General features: G+C 38.4%; 1 protein-coding gene and 1 long non-coding RNA gene across 13 annotated transcripts in view; one reads left to right on the top strand and one right to left on the bottom strand.

Annotated features, from left to right (window-relative positions):
• The first annotated feature begins 1,292 nt into the window (after window positions 1–1,292).
• LOC133275502 (uncharacterized) lies at window positions 1,293–16,982 on the top strand. The gene is made up of 4 exons (XR_009745551.1): window positions 1,293–1,492; window positions 2,022–2,155; window positions 3,576–3,692; window positions 16,850–16,982. It is a non-coding gene; the product is annotated as an uncharacterized LOC133275502 (long non-coding RNA).
• Window positions 6,111–25,457, bottom strand: part of EVI5 (ecotropic viral integration site 5) — a 78,627-nt gene continuing 59,280 nt past the window's right edge. For 11 of the 12 annotated variants that reach the window (XM_061465478.1, XM_061465486.1, XM_061465479.1 and 8 more), the window contains one exon: window positions 6,111–7,375. In XM_061465478.1, the coding sequence (XP_061321462.1) occupies window positions 7,070–7,375 (306 nt within the window). In that variant the 3' untranslated portion in view covers window positions 6,111–7,069. Of the gene's footprint in view, window positions 7,376–12,253; window positions 12,962–25,457 lie in introns of those variants that run through there. The other variant, XM_061465484.1, reaches the window with a different exon arrangement.

The raw sequence follows: 25,457 nt of genomic DNA, 5'->3' as shown, positions 1-25,457 counted from the left end.
AGGGGAGCTCTTAAGGGGACGTCCTTGAGGGGAGCCCTTAGGGGGAGCCCTGAGGGGAGTCTTTAGATGGAGCCCTGAGGGGAGCCCTGCGGGGGAGCACTGAGGGGAGTCCTGAGATGGAGCCGTGAGGGGAGTCCTGAGCGGAGTCCTTGAGGAGAGTCCTGAGTGGTGTCCTTGAGGGGGGCACTGAGGGGAGTCCTGAGATGGAGCTGTGAGGGGAGTCCTGAGCGGAGTCCTCGAGGAGAGTCCTGAGTGGTGTCCTTGAGGGGGGCACTGAGGGGAGTCCTGAGATGGAGCTGTGAGGGGAGTCCTGAGCGGAGTCCTCGAGGAGAGTCCTGAGTGGTGTCCTTGAGGGGGGCACTGAGGGGAGTCCTGAGATGGAGCTGTGAGGGGAGTCCTGAGCGGAGTCCTCGAGGAGAGTCCTGAGTGGTGTCCTTGAGGGGGGCACTGAGGGGAGTCCTGAGATGGAGCTGTGAGGGGAGTCCTGAGCGGAATCCTCGAGGAGAGTCCTGAGTGGTGTCCTTGAGGGGGGCACTGAGGGGAGTCCTGAGATGGAGCCGTGAGGGGAGTCCTGAGCGGAATCCTCGAGGAGAGTCCTGAGTGGTGTCCTTGAGGGGGGCACTGAGGGGAGTCCTGAGATGGAGCCGTGAGGGGAGTCCTGAGCGGAGTCCTCGAGGAGAGTCCTGAGTGGTGTCCTTGAGGGGGGCACTGAGGGGAGTCCTGAGATGGAGCCGTGAGGGGAGTCCTGAGCGGAGTCCTCGAGGAGAGTCCTGAGTGGTGTCCTTGAGGGGGGCACTGAGGGGAGTCCTGAGATGGAGCTGTGAGGGGAGTCCTGAGCGGAATCCTCGAGGAGAGTCCTGAGTGGTGTCCTTGAGGGGGGCACTGAGGGGAGTCCTGAGATGGAGCCGTGAGGGGAGTCCTGAGCGGAATCCTCGAAGAGAGTCCTGAGTGGTGTCCTTGAGGGGGGCACTGAGGGGAGTCCTGAGATGGAGCCGTGAGGGGAGTCCTGAGCGGAGTCCTCGAGGAGAGTCCTGAGTGGTGTCCTTGAGGGGGGCACTGAGGGGAGTCCTGAGATGGAGCCGTGAGGGGAGTCCTGAGCGGAGTCCTTGAGGAGAGTCCTGAGTGGTGTCCTTGAGGGGGGCACTGAGGGGAGTCCTGAGGAGAGTCCTTAAGAGGAGCCCTGAAGGGGAGCATTGAGGGGAGCGCTGAGGAGAGTCCTTAAGGGGATCCCTGAGGGGAGTGCTGAGGGGACCCTTTGCCTCCCCTTGCTGCTGCTCTGCCCAGCACTTGGCACTGGGAGCTGCACCCAGGTTCTGGGGCTTTGCTGACCCTGGCTGATGCTGCAACTTACGATATTCTCACATCTCATGGATTTCCAGCCTTTTTATTGCCCCTCAGGCATTTTATCTTGCATCCCAGAAATATCAGTGGGTTGCTATCTCTGCAGAGGAAGGGACTGAAAGAGAAGTGCTGCAGCTGCTGCAGTCCATAGGTAAGGCCTGAAGGCAATTTCCACGCCTTGGCCATTATCCCAGGGCTCTTTCCACCCCTGAGGGGAGCTTGCTACCTCTTGTAACAGCACGCTGAACATTGGTGAAGAGACTAAGCTCTTGTTCTTGGTTGATTATTTAGGTTAAACCTAAAGGTTAAACCTTAAAGCTTACTATTTGTAAAGTAACCTTTAAAGTGTTCTTGTATCATCATGAGACATTGTAAGAGCTGTGTGACAGTACCAAGTATTCTGTACCCCAATGTCCTGAGTTGATGGAAGGATGTAATTCATGTGAAGTGTAGGTGGTGGGGTTTTGACAAAGCTGCTCTAATGCATCCCCCAAAGCAAGCATAATATTAAAAGTTAAACATTTGGTAAGATACAGTTGAAGGCAATGGTAAGTACATGATCATTGCCCCGTAGTGACAAAAGAGGGGAAGAAATAAGAGTCTAAGGCAGGGTGAAATTATGTTACAGTCATGCTTAACACTGCAGAGTTCCTCAATGTAATTTACTTCACTGTTCACAGCATCTGCCTGATGTTACCATTAGAGCTAAGACATCAGATAAGGCACCAAAGGTGGTGGGATGCAGATGAGATCTTCATGCTCAGGAGTGATGAGACACTTCAGGAGGAAGGATCTGAAGAACAGGATTTCACAGGTTAACTGCTTGGTACATAGAAGAGGAGCAATTCACAATTCTCCCCACACCACCACCTCCAGCACCATATCGCTACTTTCTTTATATTTCTCCTTGCGGCACAAACATGTGATGTAAATATGTGAGGCATTAATCAGTGATTTTGATAGCCTTTTTTTTTTTTAATTTATTTTATTGCTGGGGTAAACAAAGTAACTTCTGCTGCTGTCAGAGCAGATCAGAAAAGCAATGATCACTGTGAGCATGAACTGGAGAGGGAAAATGGTGTTGGAGGCTGGAATGAAAAGAGGGATTCCAGCCTGGGGAAGGAGCTGACCCAGAACTTCCCTCCATTATGAATAAAAGAAAGCCGAATCAATCGGTTACAGAATGTAGACTATGCAAAATAGTCTTGGGAATTTTAATTCTCATATTGGGATGCTAGAAATTTCATTCACTTATGCAACAGTACACATTCCTGAGAGTATGCCACATTGCTTTTGTTTTTCATAATTGTGAAATGAGGTATTTCTTTCTGGGAAGGGAGGGTGTTAAGCTCGTGTTATCTTGGATCTTAGTCAATCAGTATTCACGTACGCATAGGTAAGCATATGATTGATTGATTGATGGCTTGGCTTTGTGAGCGAAGATTTGGGAAGGGCTTTAACCACACTTGCTACAAGCACGATGACCAAGGGCATGTGGGATATGCAAATCTGGTTGGAAAGAAGGGTGCTTAAGGCAAGCTCAGGGAGGACGGAAACCTCCCGCGGAGCAGAAGGGCAAAAGCTCGCTAGATCTTGATTTTCAGTACAAATACAGACCATGAAAGCAGGGCCTCACAATCGTTCTGGCTTTTTGGGTTTTAAGCAGGAGGTGTCAGAAAAGTTACCACAAGGATAACTGTCTTGCGGCAGCCAAGCATTCAGAGCGACGTTGCTTTTTGATCCTTCGATGTTGGCTCTTCCTATCATTGTGAAGCAGAGTTCACCAAGCGTTGGATTTTTCACGTACTAATAGGGAACGTGAGCTGGGTAAGCATATATTAACACGTTTTCTCCCCACTAAAGCTGGAACTTCATGCGACATAGATGCTATGTTGAAAGTCAATTTACTGTGTGCTTTTAATTTCACCATTCCGAATCTCCGCTTCTACAGACTACTGTGTCACTGTATTTCACTGATTTTTCTTAAGTCTTGAGCTAGTTTGTAAAAAAAAATCCACCCTCCCCAATCAACCAAAACCATCAGAGAACTACAAAAGATATAATGGTGCAATTATACTACTAAAAATATTTCACAGAACAGTTATGAATTTACTTAATTCCAGGTAATACATAGCTTTCCTCTTCCTTTCAATACACATAGCTGGTGTAGCTATTGCATAATTAAACATAACACTGTAATTTCCACTTATATTGTAGTATCTCCTATTTTATAGATGGTGGTGGTGGTTGTTGCTTTTAGTCTCCAGGACTAGCCTAACGGCTTTCCTAGGGGATCTGCATTATCTTCTACCTTCTCCTGGAAACAGTTACATTGTTTGGAGCCTCTACAGGTAACAGAATTGGCACCACATCCAGCCGAAAATGTGGATATTTTTATGCTAACGTGTCTTTAGGTCATTCTAGCTTGAAATACAAATGGTGTACGAGCATCAAATTTCACTAAGCAGTGGCATAGTCTCTGATATAGAACAGTGACTACATTAAAATCTCAGAGAAACATGTAATTTTTTCTGTGCTGTGGTTCCACAAAAGGGCTGAATACAGGTTAAGTTCAATAATACAAGATTTAAAAAGTGTTTTTGTTTGATTTATGCAATCCCCTATGTGGATGATTCTTTTAATCGCTTTCATAGCTGTTGAGCTGTGTAATAATACATGCTTCTTGACTTCACAGGTGTGCTTTCTCCCAAACAATCATGTTCCAAATTTTTCACAAATGTTACAAACTTCTAACATGTGAAATGAAATTACTTAAGTAAAAAGGTGTCTAATCATAAATGCCATTAGGATCTAAAATATTCACTCCTTTAGCCCCCAAAATAACAAAATGTAATCATTGAGGCTTCTCTACCTAGTGATGACATTGGATTATCAGATTGGAAAGCAGAACCATTTTCACTACTGCTTATGAAAGCATAATTTACATGAGAACTCTGTATATAGTAGGGCATCCTCCTTCCCTGTTTCACTTGTTCTCAGCTGCAGCACTTGTGTTGTCAAGAATCTGAAGTTTTTATGATTACATGCTTTTTTTTACCTTATGCTTTTAGCATTCACATTGAGTTCTTACAGGATGCATGTAAAAGCAAATCGAAGGGAAAGGCATTGTTAGAAGTTCATGCAAGCAAGATCATGGTAATTAGCATGCTTTATTTATTGACACATTAATATTTTATCTGTGCTGTTGATGACATTATTCTGGTGCACATTCAAATTGCAGTACATGTAAGCAAAGAGATTAGTGTAATTTTTTGGCAAAAGAGTTGCAGAAAAAGCAGGGTGATTCTGAACAGCTTCCCATGGGTTGTCTTCCTAGGATACTCTGCATAACTAAGTCTTCTGAAGCTGCAGCATGCCCAGTGATTCACCATCACTAAAAGAAATGCAGTTAGTTGGATAAGGACTTTTGCTTTTCCCATGATGTTTTTATTTATGCTGTCATTCAGTATCAGTATTTATTCTATTAGTAAACTTTAGAACCACACAAGTTCAGGAAATAACCCTTGCCAACTAATCTCATTTGCTATCACTTGAACAGTAAGGCAGTTATTGCAAAATCATAACACTTCACTGTTCAAACACATAGAATTTTTATGGTTGTCCAACTGAATTTTGTGCCTGTCACATATTATAGAACATTACCTTTCAGAGAGACTTGCAGCTGGTATTGATGACAGGCAACAATGCATCTGTCATCTAGCCTTCTGGGCAACAATTATCCAGGTGCAAACATAAACTACCAGATATTCATTGGAAGGAAAAAAAAACAACTGTTAGTGAACAAAGGCGCTCCTGATATGGTTTTGCATACATGAAATTTCCAAGAGGGATCAGAAGCAGACATCTAAAGCACCTCAGAGACGGCCGTTTCCACAGGTTATACTGGGAACTACATATTCATTGGTAGGATGTGGGGAAATTTTGCAGAAATACTGAAGCATATTAGGAGCTGCAGAAATCACTAAATTGGAATTAGTCATCCACTTGAAGATTTAAATTATATTGCACCTAGGTCAGATAATACTGTTGAGATGCACAGAATGCACTTCTTCCATGCAGCCTTCTCTATCATTCTTTAAACATTTGTTATCTCCTCAGTTACGCTGTTCTATTTTGAATGTGTCCTCAGAAAGAAAGTACTAACAGGACTAACAGCTGCATTCAGCAGTATGCTTCCATGCTTTGGCAATTTTAATCAACTACACTGCTCCTCCTGGCTTGCAAGACAATTAACATATGTGCTAGCAGTACCTACTGTTTCTTAATTAATAGAATAGTTGCAAACATTGCCAGAGATGAAGGCATAAGGATTGTTTAATTACATAAGCTAGCAATAATTAGCTGCTACTAAGGTTATTCTCGACTGGAATGTGTCTGAGAGGGCAAGTGAGTGTTCATATGACAATAGTAAAATATCCTGTTCTGTTCAAGAAGCTAGGACCATTTTACTGGATCTCAATTTTCAGGAAAGCGTGAAGGCAAGATGCTCGTCACATCTCTTAACTGCTTGGGTGAATTGCAGCTATTTGGTGACAGGACCAATAGCTTATTTCTGAGACAGCTCTGTAATATAAAACTTTAAGACAACTGAACATGCATATTTGTATTGCACTTAATTAGAACTAACTCTAAGACACAGATAATTTTTCACCTTATTTGAACTACCACTCTAATCTAGAGCCAGCAAGTAACTATGCTGTAACCAAGGGCTGTAGCTTAGAATTGACTAAACAGTAAATGCTGCAACCTTGTTAAATCATGAAAAATTTATTTTCATTACATATATATGAAGGTAAAAGATTTCAGTCAACAGTGTTTTGAACAAGCATTTCTGACATGAACCTGTTAGTGTAGCTAGGCTGAAACTTAAAGTTAGTGTTTTGCCTTTATTTAGTAATTATTTTCTAGTGTGTGTATATACAGAATTCATTTCCTGTTAGAATACCAGACAGTAATATTGCAACATTTACATTCCTCATATAAAATGCTGTAATATACATTTTCAGCTCAGTGTAGATATATAAATATGTACAAAATAAACATTATTGTAATTAATATATTCAGACCAGGTATCATTTAGCAACATCAAAAGCAGATGCACATAGATTTAAGTGAAAATGGTGAAAAACACCTTTATGACATTAGTGACCATTATTTGCATATATGAACTAGTACAGATAAAGGCTCCTCTTTCAAGCCTTCTGTGGGCATCCAATAACTTCAGTAAAAACAAAAGTAATTGAGAAGCTTAATATATATATAGATAATGTGTCATGATCAGATGGTTTACTGGGGTCCATCTTGATCACAAACGGATAACCATGTAAAACATACACGTTTGTTCAGAGCATAAAATATTGCACAAGAGCAATTTCTTTTGAGGAAAATAATTCCTGTTTGTGAACAGCAAAAATGGTTCTCACACATTAAAGAAATGATATATTTGCAGTTTCTAAACCAAGGAACATTCAGTAATACTGTCAGAACTGTCATCCATCAACTTCTTCCCAGCCTGTTTTATGGCAATGGTGTATCATTAGCAAGATTTGGCAAAGAGAGAAGGCAGATAGACAGTACATGTATATATTTATCACAGGCCAGACCAGATCCAATGGTTACTTAACTGAAGCTATCCAGCAGCTAGTTTTTCTGACAATTTCACCCTTAAAAGAAATATGAGGGTCTTCAATGCTAGTCACAGTGATAATCACACGGTAGTAGAGTAAGATTCCATTCTTCTCTGCTTGGAAACCATCTTGTCGGAGTTCTTAGCCTGAAGAGCACTTTCCTCAGTATCACTGTCGCTGCTGTCTACAACTGTGTGATCCAAAGCTATCTGACCAGTCCTCCTATGTAGATGAAAGTTCACCCCACTCTCCTGTATGGAGTTAGTTATAAAATCTTCATCAGAAGAATGAAATGATTCATCATCTCCTGTGAAATGGCTGACAATGTGAATCCCATCAAAAGTGGGTTGGTCTGAGAAGTCTCTCTGGCCTTTGAGACATTTGATCTGTCAGAAAAAGCAGAAGTTAACAGTTAATCAGAGTTGAAGAGTTCAGTAGTAACAAAAAAACCCTTCAGAACCCCCAAACACCCACCCCCAAAACAAAACCCAAAACAAAAAAATAACCCAAAATGCATTTCTAGAAAATATATTATTGATGTCTTACTGGATCAAATTCTACAAGTAGCACATCTGAAACTCATCTGGGATGAGATTAAAGTGATTTCTTACTTCTGGCTGCCCAAGGACAGACCTTGAAAGAATGTCTTAAATAGTACTTGGAATTTTCCAAAATTCTCCTACCACTCCTGGAGCATTTCAGTTTTAAGGTTTAATAATCAAGGTACCTAGAATCACTAATGATACATTCTTCTGGGCTATTTACTGCATCTTTAATATCCCCACAAGGATGGTTTATAGTTAGTTTTATAGAGTGACCTATTTGTTCTGACATCCTACTTTTACAGATCCATTTTTTTTCCCTCCTTATCACCTAACATCTCATTTGAGAAAAGTCCTCCCCCAGTCCCAAAGAGCAGGGTCCCAAGCGTATATCACCACTTCCACATAGCCATAAGAAAGAAACCCAAACCCAGAGAATATGCTTAGTTCTCCCCACACTGCAAGATTTAGTGTCTTTTCATTATCTAGATCAGACCAAATAAGCTTTCAAATCAAGAAGCATGAAACTTCTCTTTGTACAGCATAAATAGATTGTAGTTCCTGTTTCAAGAAAACATCAAACAAGACAAAAATGATTTTCAGACCATGACAGATATGATAACACTTTAACTCAAAGCATACTGCAAAATGATAAACTGTTACAACCATGCATTCAAGCTATTCAAAAGTAAAACCTAAAGCTCTGAAATCTGACAAGTCCCTGTTAATTTAGGGAAAATAACTGCTCACTGAAGTAATCCTGAGGCATGGGTTTGTTTTCTTTTTGGTTTTTTTTTTCTTTTTAGAATAATTGTCAGTTTTGCTAGTTTTTAGTAGCAACTACATCATGGTCAGTCTGACAATTTAAGAGTATTAAGCTAAAAATTCCAAGGATGCGGAAAAACATTAAAAATGCATTATAGCAACTTCCTAATATCACTCTGGAAGCTTAAAAAGGACGATGCACCAAATGCTATTTTGTAAGTGACTTTTCACAATGAGAAAGACCTGGAAAAGAAGTAAAGCCTGAAGAGCTTCTTCACATAAACCTATTAGTAGTTTCAGAAGTCTGAAGCAATATTAAATTTAATAAAAGTGCATGTAGGTCCTTGCTATTGACACCAACAGAAGATTTTACCTGTCCATTCAGGGAAGAAGGAATCTCTGTACTTACCATGGGCTTGTGCAAAGGATGAGAATAAAAAGGAGTTGAAAAAAGATCAAAAGTCATCATCATGTTAGAAGCCATCAAATCAGATATTAACAGCATATAAAAGCTCCAGCTTTTAATCTATATCAAAACATTCCTGTTAGGAATATGGGTACATGCTGTAAATCTAAACCTTGGTGGTAACTACATGTACTAATGTTAGTTTTCTGCATTTTCTTCACATACACATAGGCTGTAGTTGTTTCATGACAGCCTTGCTGTGTAAAGGCAAGCAAAACAAAGTTCCACACCTACACAGCATAATACATGATGTAAGCAAAATCAGCTTTTACCAAATACTAGACCCTGGATAGTAACATGTCTCTGGAATAGATTTTTACGAGTTTACAAACCTAGATACAGAAAGCCTAAAACAGAGATTCTTGTGTCAGTTAGAAATACTATCCCTCAAAATATCCTGCAATATGATCAGATTAGCTGCCACATGAAGTTTCCAAAACAGCTATCAATTTTAGTCACTAAGGAAAGAAGCCACAGAAAAACAAAACCAAACCCAACAATTTCTCTCCACCCTCACCACAGAAAAAAAGCCCCACCATACAAACAACTACAAATTTCAATTAGAGTAAGAAATTATACATTTTTAGGTATGCATAGTTAAGCCACTGCTTCACCTGCAATTATAAAGCTGATAGTCAATGTTAGTTGTTTTGAACCTTCAGAAAGCCAAGCCAATGACCTCAACTGTTTTCCTGAAGTCTTCAACACAATACCTTTAGATGAGTGTGTTTACGTAACATAACAAAATCATAGCTTCATGGTTTTAGGTAGTAGCCTTTCCAAACACCAAATGAGAGTCTGTGGAAAATGATGTTGGTGAAACAATCATGAATAGACAGTCTTTGCCAATTCTTAAAGTGAGTCTGGGAAAACAGTGTGTTGCTATCTTTTGTTATTCTAATGAAAGGATGCACAGTCTGTGACCTTCCAGGAACACTTCTTTTGACCTGCAGCTTCACACTTGCCTGCCCTTTTTCTCAAGCACTCCTCAGAATCAAGGTGAGCCAGACTGCTAGAGAAAAACATGAATGTACTGTAGAGAATATGTCCGACAAGTCTACTGGTGGTCATATTAACTTCCAGTACTAAAAAAACACTCATCTCAGCCAGGAGCACAAACACTGTAGCATAGAATTTGTCTGTATTATGGGGACAGACAGGCTAGAAAGTAACACTGCTGAAGAGGTCCTGACACACAAAGCTAAACACAAATCAGCAGTGTCCCTGAGCAGGGAGGAAAAATAACTGCATACTAGGCTGTATTGACAAGGGCATAGCCAGTACAGCATGGGAACCGATTCTTATCTGGCATCTGTGCTATTCTGCACTTGCTACCTCACTCCTTCCTCAGTACAAGATATTCATTAGTAGATTCAGTGGAGAGGTAACAACACAGTTAAGGGGTAGAAGCCTTTAACTCCTTAACTCCTATCTTAAGGCAGGAGCACCTTGAGATAACAGAGAACTGGTTCTTCACTGAATTGTATGGTGGGAGAAGAGACATTAATCATAATGCAAAATACAAGACTGTGTTTGAATATGAAAGAAAAAGAGTTGCTACAAGGCTAGTTAGGAAATGGAACAGGTTGTTTAGAGATTGTATACTCTCCATCCTCAGTGGGTTTCAACACCCAACTGCCAAAGCCCTAATCCCTATTTTAAGTTCAGCGCTGATCCTGTTTTAAGCAGACAGCTAATTTAAAGGCCTCCCAGGATCCCTTCCAACTTAAAAGATAGTCTGCATTTCAGTGAGATGTGTGAAAAGCATAGGCAGTGGGATGCATGTTCCTGTTCTAATAACAGCCATTTTCAGTTTGAGAAACTGAAATTCAGGAGCATTTCTGACGGAGCCTGATGATCTGCAATTCTGTACCTGCCAAAATCACTGCACTTCTTAAAAATCTAAGTGCTGTCATTTGAATCCAAATGCACTAAATTACATTAAATATCAGGACACAAATTTATCACAAAACCTAGTCTTCAAAAGAATGTTATTTTTATTTTACAGTTATAAATCTGTCACTTTAATCTTGAAAATATTTAAGTTCTTCAATTGAAGGTAGAATCTGATTTGCACCTTAATTTTTGTTTTTATACATGAATATTGATGTAAGCAGCTAATCTCCAAGAAATTAAAGTGATCCAACAGAATAGACTGGGGTCAGCTGTACACTATTTTCAGTTTTGTGTAGTTTCAGTGTTGAAGATACTTCCGGGGCATGTCAATCTAATATTTATTCAGGAGCATTTCTGAAGGAGCCTGATAATCTGCAATTTCTGTTGCAGCAGAAAGGCTTTGTAAGGCTTCTCAAAGCATTTGGAACTACTAGACAGCATGTGCTCCAATGCAATTAGATACCAGTGGCTTATACCAGCGTAAGGATCTAAAACCAGAGGTTTCTTAAAATGAAAATTTTGTACTCTACATAACTTACAGCCTAGCAAGTGAGCCTCTGCATTTCTAATAGAAAAAGCAGTATCTTTTTTAAAGATGGGAACATACATGTTCTACTGGCTCAGGGCAATGGTCCATCAGCCTAATGTTCTGTTTCCAACAGTGACAACAAGACTTTCAAGTGGTTTTGTTTTTAAGGGAAAGCATGTGAATATGACCAGTTTTTGCAATCCATTCCCTTCATACTGCCAAGCCGCCCCTCACTTGTCCAGAAACTGTTGTAGCAGACACGAGAGTGTATTTCTTCCTAGGTGCTTCAGCATCCATTTATAGACCACCTGTCCATGCCTGATTTAATTTTTTTTTTTACTGTCTATCTCTACAGCTTCCTGTGACAGCAAGTTCCAGAAATTCCTTTATTTGTTTTAAACTAATCTCCCTGTTTCAGGAATTGCTCCCAAATTCTAGTAGTGCAGGAACAAGCATTGAAATGCGGTTCTGCAGTCACAATTCTTATGTCATAATGCCTCCTTCAGCCTGCTCTCTAAAACAGATAATTCCTAAGCCTTTTTAGTGTCATGAGCAGGCAGTACTCAAGATGACTAATCATTTTAGTTGCCCTTTAACTTCCCTACAGACCTTTTTTACACTCTCTACATCCAAGGTTTTGTAGTACCACTATAAAACATTTTATTTTGTTTCTAATACACTTCCTATTGAAGTCCAACATTGTCTTGTCTGTTTTCACTGCTGCTGCATTCTAAGCAATGATGTCTGAGGACTCTCAGCAACAACTCTTTCAAAAAGATATTTCCTGATCTCTAACTGCCAATTGTGTAGGTATGCCTTAGATTTTGCCAATTCACAGTGAAGTTCATCTGGCATCTTTTTAAGAGGGACTTCTTGAGATTCTTGCTGTCAGTGTTTTATTTGAACATGGAAAAAAGAGCTTAGTAGGAAGTAAAGTATTATGCCAAGATCTTGTTCATGTAGCCAAGGATATCAAGATAATGGGAAATCTGACTAAGGACTCGGGGGTGTGAGGGGAGCACACATATCACAGTATGTTAGACCCAATCCAAACACAACTTCTCCCCTCCTCAAACCCTAGTTCTATGGTATCCTTATCATTCCACCTGCAGGAAAAAACAGCCCTTTTCCTTGCAGCGATGTTGAGTACAGTATGGACTTACACCCCAGGGTCTATCACTTTTGTTCTCTTTTGTACAGAAAGCCAATATCAGTTAAAGCCTTCTCAGTTTTGGGTTTGCCCTCTTTTTCCCTTTGTGAAGGGAACTAGACATCTGTCACCCCACAAAGTGACATTCAAATGAACCCTGGCTGTTTTTACCACTTTGGTTTTGCAAGAATCACAAATCTGATCACATCTGTAAAAAAACCTAGGTCTGGTAAGCCCACATGGTTTGCTTTTAATTCTCAAATTCAGGTCATATTGTCTATATGACTGCAGCTTCAACCCAGTTTTCACTACAGCATGTGCATGTGGTCTTTAAAAGGATAACATTATTTGACCAAAATGTTTATCATTACCAATTCAAAAGCAACCTGAGTCAAGAACAGAATCTTAACAATAATAATGTTTGAATTTATATACCTTCTTGTATCTAAAGAATTCAGCATTTTAAAGACAAACTATCTGTTCTACTGGTCAGCATATTAAAAGATTTTAATTTTATATACTCTTAAAAGGTTAACAGTGTACTTTCACAAATTCAGAAGAGCTCAAAAATGGCTAACAGTCAGATCCTTAAACCCCAGAATAAACTTTCTTACCTGATGCTGACTGCCTCATCAAGCCAGGCATGAAGGAAAAACAGTAAAGAGAAATTTAGAAGTTTTAGTACAATTCACAAGTTCTTCCATTTTAAATCATACAGCAGCTTTTGAAGCATGCTAATCAGTTGCCAGCAAGTTACATTTCTAAGCCCCTTTGTTTTTTAACTAGAGAACATGACTCAAATTTCCAAGTGAGACTTTGTTAAAGAGACTTCTACTGAAGCTCTGGGAGACATTTTTATGTTGCGACCTGTGATTTTTTTTTTTTAAAGCAAGGAATTCAGTGGTGCAAAAAAGTCAAACTGTTACTTTTTGCTCTCTTCAAAAGGCTTCACTGACTAATTCTTGAAGTTTACTCAATTCTGAAGTAGTAAACAAGAGTTTTAACAAAGCTTACCAATAAATATTCAACTTACTTACACTAGGATAAGCAAGCAATACACAAGTGAGATCAAAATAGGATACAAGTATGGGTGAATGAAATTGGTTTTGGCAGAAGGCAGGATGTTATATTTTTATTTAAAGAATAAAGGTGGTGAATTCTCAGTGCTTCTTTTAGAGGAATCTAAAAAAATCAGAGCTCCCTCTGTCTCTACCTTAGTAACAGTAGGAAGTCTTAGTAAGATTTCCTGCTTAAAAACCATACACGATTCAAAAGAAAACCAGAAGGTTGCTGAAAGTATGATTTAACCACATTTAGCTTAAGAGAAACAAGTCATAAGCATTTTCAAATACTGTCCTATAATTCATATAATTACAAAGCAGTTAAAAATATCAGTTATGATCTATTAAATTATAATCACATTTAACATGAATAAAACCAGTCTAATTGAAGTTCTTAAAAATTCCACAGCATCTAATGGGTTCCCTTATTATACTTAACAGCTGACTGCTACTTATTGCTGACCCTCTCCATTGTGACAAGATCACTCTAGTTCAAGGCATATATTAATACATCACTTCTTTAAAATAAAGCTCTCAGTAACTTCTTTTGCAAAAATGCTTATCTCAGAAAAAGCAATTGCAGCATCTCAGATTGAATTAATAGAAAACACATTGTCATCTGGGAGACAATGTATCAAGCCAGGCAAATATGTCCAGTAAGTCATATATTATCAAATATTACATCCAGAAGCATTTCTGCACATGCACACAAAAAGAATGAAGGTTAAGGTTGCAGGCCTTTTCATGCTACTTTTTCCACTTTCATGAATATAAGTGACTCCTTATATATCTTCAGCTTGCTGAAGCCCATTTTTAAATATACAATTGTACTTCAACAGTGAGCCACATTCATACCGAAACCATCGCAACATGAACACTGCACAAATGGAGACATCATGAGCTAAATGAACAGTTGCAGAAACTAATATTAGCAATCCATCATCTGATGTAATTGTTAACAAGTTTAATGGCTCTACAGTTACAATGTAAATGGGGTTTCTCAAGTTCCCCAGCAGAATTAGCTTCTGTATATGAAAGGGACTGCTATGCATGCATTGCGACAGAACTATATCAGAGCCATTGCTTATTGATCTCTGAAAAGTCTGAGGTTTAAAAAAAGCCTAAGTATGGTTTCATATATTCTGCATCAATGTTTAATCCAAAAACCAACATTAAAGACATTCTTAATTTTCCTCAAGAATGAGATTTTATCCATATCATATGCAAAAGACAGAGGATAGTCTTCCGAGAGCTTCCTGATGATTTGTATAGCTCTCAAGATTATGTGTAAAATAAGTCAGCAACACATACTGTATATGGCAACATTTTTTGTTTAGAAACAGTGAAGCATTCTCTAGCAAATTTAACAAGAAATTTGAAAAGGGTCTGTGAAATGAGAAATGTGTTATAATTGTAATTGTATTAAGACAAAGCTCAAAGTTGTAGCTTTTATTTCAGTGTCAATTTCCTGTTTCCCTTCAGTGAACGTTAAGGTTTTTTTTTTTCTAAAGCCATAGCTATAAATTAGGACTAACTTGTCCTAATAATTAGGACTATCTTGTAAATAACAGCCATGAGCAATGCCAGACAAGGGTCATTCTTGGAGCCGATTATTCAAGAAGCCCAAACCAACCAGACACTGAACCCAGGAACTCTTATTTACCCCGCTTGCTCTTGTTACCTGATCACTGTTGTCCCTCCAGAGGAGGAGGCCCTAATATCATGGACTCACTGTCTGAAAGATGATAGCCGAGAGGAACAGTATGGGCTTCCCTTCTCTGAAAAGCTGCAGAGATGGCCACCCCCACATCTCTTACCAAAACCATTTGGATTCTCCAATGCCATATATACCTCTAGAGATTTAAAATCTAAATTAGAATAAATTTTGTAGACCTCAAAAGATGTGTAAGGAATATGTAAAAAGAAAAAAAAAAGGGGGGGGGGGGAAATCACAATGAACATATTTTCCTTTCATTGTGAAGCAGATATGGAAAAGATCTGTAACAGTCAGAGATATCCTTAGTAGAGAAATTCAGAAAATAGGTTACATCTCATTTATTAGTTTCACAGTGTTGTCTTTGTTCGTCTTTTTTTTTTTTAAATTTAAATTATTAAAACTCTTCCAGGACAACTTTGAATCTTCTCAGATTTCCTAAAGTCAGCTTAAGATCTAATTTTGTAATTGATACAATAGACAATAATATTTTCAAATAGGAAGTTTTACTATGCTGCTGTCTTTACTGCTCCTTTCTCCAAGATTTAATGTCATGTCAAAATACAGAAAATCCCAGCAAGTTAGCCAGATTTTGTTGAAATAAAGTTGTTCAAAACATTCCAGTGGGTTGTCAGAGTCAGGGACATGAGGAAGAAAGTGAATACATTTAAAAGTGCGTTCAGAAACTCAGGAAAATATTTCAGGGAAGTTTTACTACAATACTAATGAGGATAAAAATACTTTTTCCCCTTGTAGTTCACCTAAACTACAAATATTCAAGTTAGCCTGAAGTGTTCAGGGTGGAGGTTGGACATAAATTTGGGGTTTAGTAGACTGGAGTCACCATTACATAGCCTTATGATTTGTCTTTGCTTTTGCCTTTCCCCCACACCCAGAAGCAATGTTTGTAAGGCAGCACTCAAGATTCTAATCAGAGTCTCATTTATCATATCAGACTAGTTAAGCAAAATAGAGCAAACAAACTCTTCTCTAAAAAAACATCCAGTGCATTATATACTGTGACTTCAGAAAGCAGGAAATGTCTTGATCGCGCTTACAAATAACACGCAGTGAGAGGATTTCAAAAGCTGTTTGCAAAATTGCTTCCTTTGGTTAGTAGTTAATAAATCTCTATTACACATTTCATTTACCATGGAGGCTTATTTATTTTAAGACATAGTTTTGTCTTTGATATCCTTTAAATGTGGAAATTAATTTCCTTATCTAAAAATTTTCACTCAGCAGAAGTTTCAGTCAGATAAACAAAATGCTGATTTTTAAGGAGTCTGGCAATGACCTTTGAAATGAAGTTGTTAGCCAATCCCTGTAGGATCCCATAGAAAGAGCCAAGCTGCACTCCTATGTGCCTGAACTTCTTGATCTGCACTATCTCAATCTTTCTGGAGTTCATAAATGTAATTCAATCTGATATAGTTGCAGTCTGACCTATACATTTGTTACAGCAAATGCAGCAAACCACCTTGAAACAGAACCCCAAATTTAAGTCAACAGGCAATAGCAGAACGTGATCAGAAGTCAGATCAAGTATTAAACTCCAGGTTTGATAGGCTTTTTGTCAGCTCAAAGAAGGAACAGCAGTGAATGACAATACTATACACGTGAACAGACCTAGACTTTTTTTTTTGGTTGTACCAAAATGGTTGCTGTACTTCAAAGACAAAAACCTCAAGAGTCTCTGGACTGAGATTTTTAGATTTCTTTTGTCATCTATATTAGGACTGAAAGCAAGAGTCATGAGGTACTACAACATTAGATGAATCTGCCCCATGCGTCATTAACTCTTTGGAATCCAAGCTCATGTATGTGATCAACTACTGTTTAAGGGAATAATTACTTTGTTTTTGAAACTCGTACTTTTAGAAGAATGACCCAGAGGAACAGAACTGGCATACAACGTGAAATATTTATCTCAAATGAACTTCACTGCGCATATCACTAGACAGAGTTCAAACTATTGCAGCATGTGTCATAAGTGAAAAGCAAAGAGGTGCAAGAAATTTCCAAACTGAGTCATCTCAGGCTTCTGGGCTTTTTAATAGCACTTAAATATTTGGTCTCTCTTTTTAACTGCCAGCTTCTTTAAGTCATATTCAGTCTCACAGTAGTATGAAATGCTTTGCAAAATCCCTGTGGATGTCAAAGCTTAAGTAAAATCTAGGAAATAGTTGTAATGCAGTAAAAGAAAGCCCATCTCCTGTTGTCCTGCTATTTATTTCATATTGTTCTGAATGTGATCTTACAGTTCCTGACTTAAGTTTTTATAAAGAGTGGCTTTTCAACATTATCAGTTAAAAAGCACTTGAGCCAAAAGGAAACATGATGTTAAATGCATGTTGCGTATCGGTTTTACCATAGACATGTCTGCTGTATTGTAAACGTGACAAAGATTAAAACTAGCAACAAGTGCTCAGACCAGAAGGTTTCCAGTGAATCAGAACAGGAAACCAATAAAGCGATCAATGGGAGGTCACGACTTTTTGATCACTGCATGTAAGGCTGAAGAATCTGGTTTTGATCTAGTGCTGTGTAATCAAATTAAACTTTGAAGTTCTGTATTGAATATGCAATTGAAATAGCAACAGCACTAAGGAAGTACCCAACTTTCAAGCTTTTTTCAAAAGAAATCAGTTTTTGGTAACCATAAGCCAGATTTTATCTATTGATGGAATTTTTCTAAGATCTGACAAGTTTTTTGCTGCAAGATTGTATGCAATTCCAAAAAAAGTTCTAAGCTGACTTAGCCCTGGGAAGTTCCTATAAATAGCTACTTGGTAAATAGAAGGAAAGTTCCCAGCAACTCTTCCTACAAGAAGTTCTAACGAAAGTGTTTATTTGGAGTGAGGACATGGTATCAAAAATACGTTAAAACAGCAGCATGATCACACTGAATATAATGCAATTATTATATTCAAGGAACTACCTAAATCTCAATGCTCCTTCTCCCTAGAGCACGCATCTACAAATACAAAAAAGTTACTGAAACCTCAAGCATTAACTAGAATGTACTGGCTGATATAGAGACTGAAAATGTACGCATTATAGGCAACAGTTACAGGAAATGATAATTTCGTACTTTTACTCTGTCCTTTTAAAGCAGGAGTTAAACTCAGCATTTTTAAATGGACTAAGTAACATTTAGTTTTGCCTCCAACTGCAGAAATTAATTCCATCAGCGCTGGCTGCCATTCTGAGACTTATTAAAAGAACTTCAGGAGAGGTTTCCACCACATTTCCACTGTTTGCCCCACTTGCATTCAGATAAATTTACAGAGACGTACTATAAGCTAATACATAGCATTCCTCTCCTAAGTTTGTTTCATAGATGGCACTTATGTATGGCTGCTAAAACAATTTTATTTATTTTTTAAGGAACAACTACTCAGATAAATTCAAACCAATAGAACCTCAATTTCTCCAATCTTCAATCCCCAAAACTTGATTTATAGGCAGAGACACAGGAGAGACCCTGACATATCTACTACAGCAGACAGGTCACACAGCTTCAACAGTCAAGAGACAAGCATTATTGCTATGATCATGAAATAACTTGATCTACAAACACTTCTCTTGCTTTGGCAATCCAGACAAACTCTAAACAGGTACTCAAGTGTAGCTAGCTATATTAATCTCTAATGCTGCAAGCAGGGACTACTATTTGCACAGCAAGACAAATTTAGGGCTTTGACACAGTAGGATAGAGTCAGAAAAAAAGGCGGAAATGTTTGCAAAGAGAACAATCACCAATTTTCATGTATGTTACCACAGAATCTAATCTGTCAGTAGTGGCAGTGAAACAGTTAAAACTTTATACCGAAAACTTTCACCCTCATCGATGTGAACAAAGTCATAACTATTTCGTTTGAGGGCTAACTGCATCAATATCCTGGTTACACTGTTCACATTTAGAGGTTTCCTTCACTCTCATGACAAATGGAAGATATTTTGTTGATGGAGGTGTTACTGGGGGAAGGGAGAGGAATTGACCTTACCTGATACAAAGGTGGAGGTTTTAACCAAAGGTCTGTGGAACGGAATACCATCATCATGGAATCAATCCTACCTTTTTGAGCAAGTGTAATAACAAGTCTGTGCTCGTTACACTATGAATTCCCATTCAAAATTAACTGAATTAAACAACTGATGTTCACAAAATATACAGGGATTCCACTGTGCAATAACACTTCGGCCTGTGTTGATAGCTTAGTTAAGTCAGACAGTTACCAAAGCTAGTTGTTTTATTAAGGGCAGGGTAAATAAACTGGAGAAAATTATTGGAGAATTAAGGCCCCCTTACACATCTGTAACAATCTTGGTATTATCAAGCCAGTATAACAACTCTGACTCTCAAGTACGAGCAGAGTTAAAGGAATAAAGCAGTTCACTTTTCTAAAGCATACAGTATATATTTAACTATCCTATGCAGACAAAGCTGCTAAATGAGATTGGGTGCTTGCAAACCACATGACCTCACAAATGCTATCTTATCATATCACAGGTTCCTCAGACTGACCACAACCACTTAAATCAGACTCCGGCAGCACAGAGGCTCTGCAACTTTGACACATGCTAGTAAAGCAGCTACATTTTTAGCTGCCCAGCAGCCTTGCAAGAACTTTACTTGTGGGGAGGGAAAATCTGATGGTCTCTTGTCCAACTGCGCTTGCAAGATACGGTAAAAGAAAAGCACATGATTTATTGTGCTATAAACTTCCACCACAAGTTGAAATGCTTACTTTGTAAATCTGAGGACTAACATATTTCCTTTCAGGGACAACATTTCTTATCAAGTAAGAAAACATTTATAGAAAGCCACATATTTTGCAAGCATTTGTCTAGTGAAACAAACTATTAGGTGTTAATGGGATTCTAGTCACTATGGAGAAAAGTGCTTTGCAAGTATTAACTACAGTACCTTTAACAACAGTTTTAGTGAGAACAGTGAAGTGAAAACCATGTAAAAATTGACTGAAATAACTCCCACAAAGCTTAGCTGGTTTTATAAAAGCAAGTGAGTAAAATTACAATTGACAAGAGACAAATATATATCTGCCTGTACTACATGGAAATCAAATAGTACACTCCTGCCAGAAAAAAAGGGGAAAATAAGTTAGCAAGAGACTGAGTGAAAGAGCATTATGTCCAATTATAAATTTTACCAAAAAAGTATTAGGACTTTCTGGACTTGCTGTTCTCTCCTTAGTTCTGATCAAAGGATTCTAAATGCTGATAAATCTGATCTCTCAGTCTCATTTGCCCATGTGATCTGATGCACTTCTATTACCCTATAAATACATCTTCAGAGAAGAACTTTAAAAAACATTCTATTAGGTTGAACTTCAACTAAAATTCAGCTCCCCAGCTAATCCTTCTGTCTCCATCATGCAAAGCTACATACAACTCATTCATAGCTTTAAGTTACTTAAAAACATGCTCACACTACAGTCATGACTGCAACACAGCACAGGCACATCCAAAACAACTAGCTCGCCACCAGCAGTTCGACTCCAGCAGGATGAAGATTCAAAGTTATTTACCCTGCTTCTGAATGTAGTCTAGTGGTGCTTCAGTAAGAGAATGTTTGATTTGGTAAGCACTGAATCTGACTCAAGGCAAGAGGAAAGGAATTATGCTTCCTGCTGGTATCCCATCATCAAGTCCAGATACTATTATTGTGAGAGAAATCAGGAGCTAGGAATGCTGCTAGAAGCGGTCAACCCATCTTGTGTGACACCAGTGGGTCACAAGTAGCATCATAATTTTGTGCTCATCTATGGCCAGTGCAGGACTCATCATTTAGCTGTTCGTAAACACATTCTCTCATCTCCTCAGAGAACAACCTGGACCAAACTGTGCTGGAGACCAGAACCTCTCACTGGTCCATACTGATTTCAGATTACTAGCTAATAATTTAAAAAACCAAGGAGGAAATAATTTGGCAGCTTTTAAACACAGCTTAAATATCATACACTTGTATGGTAGGTAAGACCAAAGGAACAGTTAACATGATTTAAACCTTCCTCCTGTACTATAAGTACAATGTACTATAGTGCACTGAATTTCATTTAGGTGTTGTATGATGTGGCCTATATAGGTGGGCTTTTCGGGTTTTTTTTAATCCTTCACACTGATGGCTACAGTTTACTTTCCCTTCTCCATTTAGTTTCAGTAGTGAAAGCCTAGAAAGCTAAGCCAAGTTGCAAAACTCAGCCATATTACCAATTACTCCTTTGGTCACAGCTTATGCATTATTTATCCTCAAAGAAGTTACTTAAAGTGTCTTGAATCTTATTTACACAAGCAAAATCCTTTAAAAGCATAGTATTTAATCTCCAACTTTTATATCTGTTTTCATTAAGCCAATCTTAAAATGTTAGCTCACCAGGAGCAAGATCACACCGTGAGATAGCACCTCTATCAGAATCTTACAACTGCATTAGGTTCTTAAAACATAATATCAGATCCATTCATAGATAAACTATATGTATGTGCGATGAATTGTAGGCTAGGGGTCACTGCTTCTTTGAAGAGCCAACAAGTTTTCAGACACCAAAAATGGGAAAGACTTCAAGAAATCTCCCCTTTTTTGCACTGTCATAATGCAAAAATAGCCACCAGGCTTTTATTAAATGTTCTATTATAAAGCCTTTTAAAAGCTTCAGAAAATTATTTCCGTGCAATAGTAATAATGCTCCAGTCACCTGTCATCATCTTTTCATCAGCAGTGCTGAGATTCTGTTAACATGGGCAGTTTGCAGAAGGTTTTCTGAGTGTTGTAACTGTGCCATGCCAACATCAGGATTTTATTTTTCATTCAAATACCAAACAAACATGCATAAGATTTGAACATTAGAAAACAATCTCATCCTTGCTTCCCCTCAAAATATTTCAAGCAATTATTTAAGAGTATACAGAATCATAGAATAGTTAGGGTTGGAAAGGACCTTAAGATCACCTAGTTTCAACCCCCCTGCCATGGGCAGGGAAACCTCACATTAAACCATCTCACCCAAGGCTCTGTCCAACCCAGCCTTGAACACCACCAGGGATGAAGCATTCACAACTTCCTTGGGCAACCCATTCCAGTGCCTCACCACCCTTACAGTAAAGAACTTCCTCCTTATATCCAATCTAAACTTCTCCTGTTCAAGTTTTAACCCGTCACCCCTTGTCCTATCACTACAGTCCCTAATGAAGAGTCCCTCCCTAGCATCCTTATAGGCCCCCTCCAGATACTGGAAGGCTGCTCACTACAGAGGAACAGCTAGGAGAAAACTAGGGCTGTATTCTGTCTCTGCTAGCATTATAAAGAATATTTTGTCATAAAACCCCAAAAACCTAAAACAAAAGGCATCACTAAGCTCTAAGTATTCTTCAACCGCTTCTGAGTTTAAAAAACTCCACAATTACTGGATCCCTTGCGTACTGGAAAAGGTTAAAAATGGATTTTAAAAAGTTATCTTCAACATCTGCATTCCTGCTTTCTAAGAAAAAAGTGCATGCTAAGTGAAGAAAGCACTAAGTTTCTGTACATTGCGGCTCCCTTTCATAAAGCTGTTCCCTAATGCAGGTGGCCAATACAGAGCAGGATCATAGCCTCATGGATTAAATAGTGCTCTACAATCACAAACTGAACAGGCTGCTTGGTTTTGAGCCTTGCAAAGGTATCAGGCACAATTCAGTTTTTAATATGAAAATTGTCAGAAGATTAAAACAAATCTACATTTGTATAAATAAGAAACTGAAATCTAACCACAAAACAAACTCATTAAAGCATTCCAAGAGACAAAACTCAGCTAACGGTATGACCAACTTTACAGAGTTTCACATGAAATACAATTTAAACTTAAACACTTCAGTACTAAATCACAAAGTCTGTAAGACGAAACCACTTGCTTTTGTCTCCAAAGGTGCCTTGTGGTCTGCCAGCGTAACTTGTGGGTAAGCATGTCAATTCTAATCTTTTGTGCCACTCCTGTAATCTAGGTAATACATACAAGCCTTGCAACATCCAACAGGAAGCAAAGACAGCTGCTGTGTAATATATATATGAAGTGACTGCATGTACAGAGGGGTAGTGCATGAAATGCAGAACTTCAGCAGTTTATAAATCATTTAATTCCATTCAGTTTTGAATTCAAAGTAGGCTGCAACAAACTATAAAGAACCTCCTCTTTTTTTTTCTTTTTTCTCTCTAGTATGTGATTTATGCTGCAATAAGTAACAACTAGCTCAAGGTTTATCCTAGTTTTTCTTGAACCTTCAACTTTACTTAATGGAAACTTGTAACAGCCCAAGCTTTCTACATACAGTAACTGCTTTGCTTCAGTACTACCTACTGAAGTGGGATACTTTCTTGAATAGTAATGTTTCACAAAAGTCGCTTTCACTTGACATTTCAGTGTCTAATCAAAGAGAACTTCCCTGAGATACTAGCACTTCTTTTGCAGCCTGAGAGCATGTATCCCATGGTATCAATATTTCAAAGCCTGTGTAGTCATGCCATTTATGTTACATTGGTTAAAGCACATTAACTGCAAAGTCAAGTGTCAGAGTATAGTGCTTGCCAGACCTCCTTTCTCTTCTGCCAAAGACAGGGCAACAAAGTTTATGTACTTATTTACAGGAGACAGAGGCAACAGCCTGTCAGGGCTCCACAACAAAAAAGCACTGTAGGTTAAAAACCTACTAAGCTAGAATTCAAGAATGCTGTAAAGAGCTTAATGGCAGGGAAGTGGAGGAAGAAAGGAAATGCTAAGTGGAAAGATTTCAATTAATGAGAAGAAAAAATGGCAATGGGATATGAATTTCTGAAAAGGCAAGCACAATGTCTGTCTAGTGCCTATTAAAAGCTCTGAAAGAAGTTTACATTGTGACTTCCTGTTTGTGACAATCCTCAAAATTTCAGGTTTTCACACTAGTTTCAGCCTTCAACAATAAAGCCATAGGGCACAAGCATCTAACAACTTTGTGCCCAATAAAGCAACTCAGCCAAAACAAGGAAAGGAAGTGCAGCACTAAACTGACACTAAATATACGTGACTCTTCACAGGATCAGCTACTGGCTAACTAGAAATACAGTAGTCTCTGCTGAGTGTCCTTTCAGCACCAGCTGCTCTCCAAGTAATGCTAGGTTGTGCAAAAGATTAAAGGATCTTTGTAAGTAACTTTCTAGGCAATGAACATAAAAACAACTGGCATGTACACTAAAATTAAAATTGCAAGTTAATAATAATTGACCTACATGTAAGGGAACGCTGAGTGAAGTTATGGCAGCATTGAGGAATTCAAGTATGAATCCAACATTTCACATAGTAATATAAATTACATTCAGTATTTTTATTCTAACCCATCCTTGGTTACTCAAGTTTGTACAAAGGAAAAGATGCACATGAGTAGATCTAAGACGGTTTGCATAGAGGAAAAGTCTACAATACAAGTCTTGTCACAGTGGTTTTTAAAGCTCCAGATTTTGCCTGTTTGCTCTCCTGAAGTGTTAATCAAATACAAGTTAAAGACCTACTGTGAAGTAGTCAATATATACCATTCAGCTTACTCTGCTACCAAAATCCACTGGTTTAGGTACAAGAGGAATCAGGCAGATACCTTGTTAAGAACAAACCAAAAATCCAATATAGTAATTCTATTTCTAGTTATTTTACCTCATTTGAAAGGTAAGAAAAAAGGTATCATTTTTTCCAAACCATCCTATGATTTTATGACTTTTTTTCTATTTCATTTACCTTGTATATTTGATAGCAATGTACCTCATTGCTTCAGTTTTGGATGCCATACTACCAATTTCCAGTATGTGCAGTTTTACTCAATAACAGGAACACAACTACTTGAATTTACTAAAAATAAGTTTTCTTATAATATTATTTGAAAACTGACTGTATAATTACTATTCCTAGAAGAATAGTAAAAGCAGCTGAAATTTATCCTTTAGGCTGCAAACTGCACCGTATTTAAACAGCAAACAAAATTTTGAGCTCAGAAAAGCACAAAATTACTCAATGGACTGAGATTACAACAAAGGGCAACTGGCTTGAAGTTTTTTCAAAGTATAAACAGGACTTTAAAAATTAACATTAATAATGTGAAATTATATGCAGAGTTCTGATATGCAGCTGATTTAGGTTACCACACTGAAACAACTGACAGAAGTATCTGAAATCCGAAGTTCAGACTTATCTCCACCACAAAGCCCAGAAGTGTCACAGCAGCAGCCTACTGCACCTATACCATAGTAACACCCCCAACACCACCCTCTTACAGTGGAGAGAATTCAGTTTTAGATCCTGGACAGTAACATTAACCTTTTTTT

The sequence above is a fragment of the Pezoporus flaviventris genome, unplaced genomic scaffold (assembly GCF_033815535.1).
Source record: "Pezoporus flaviventris isolate CSIRO_AGI_PZ_B2104156 unplaced genomic scaffold, CSIRO_AGI_Pfla_v1 ptg000040l, whole genome shotgun sequence".
In the NCBI taxonomy this organism is placed as follows: domain Eukaryota; kingdom Metazoa; phylum Chordata; class Aves; order Psittaciformes; family Psittacidae; genus Pezoporus; species Pezoporus flaviventris.
Note: the sequence above shows the minus strand (reverse complement) of the source record. Positions and strands in the feature narration are given on the sequence as shown.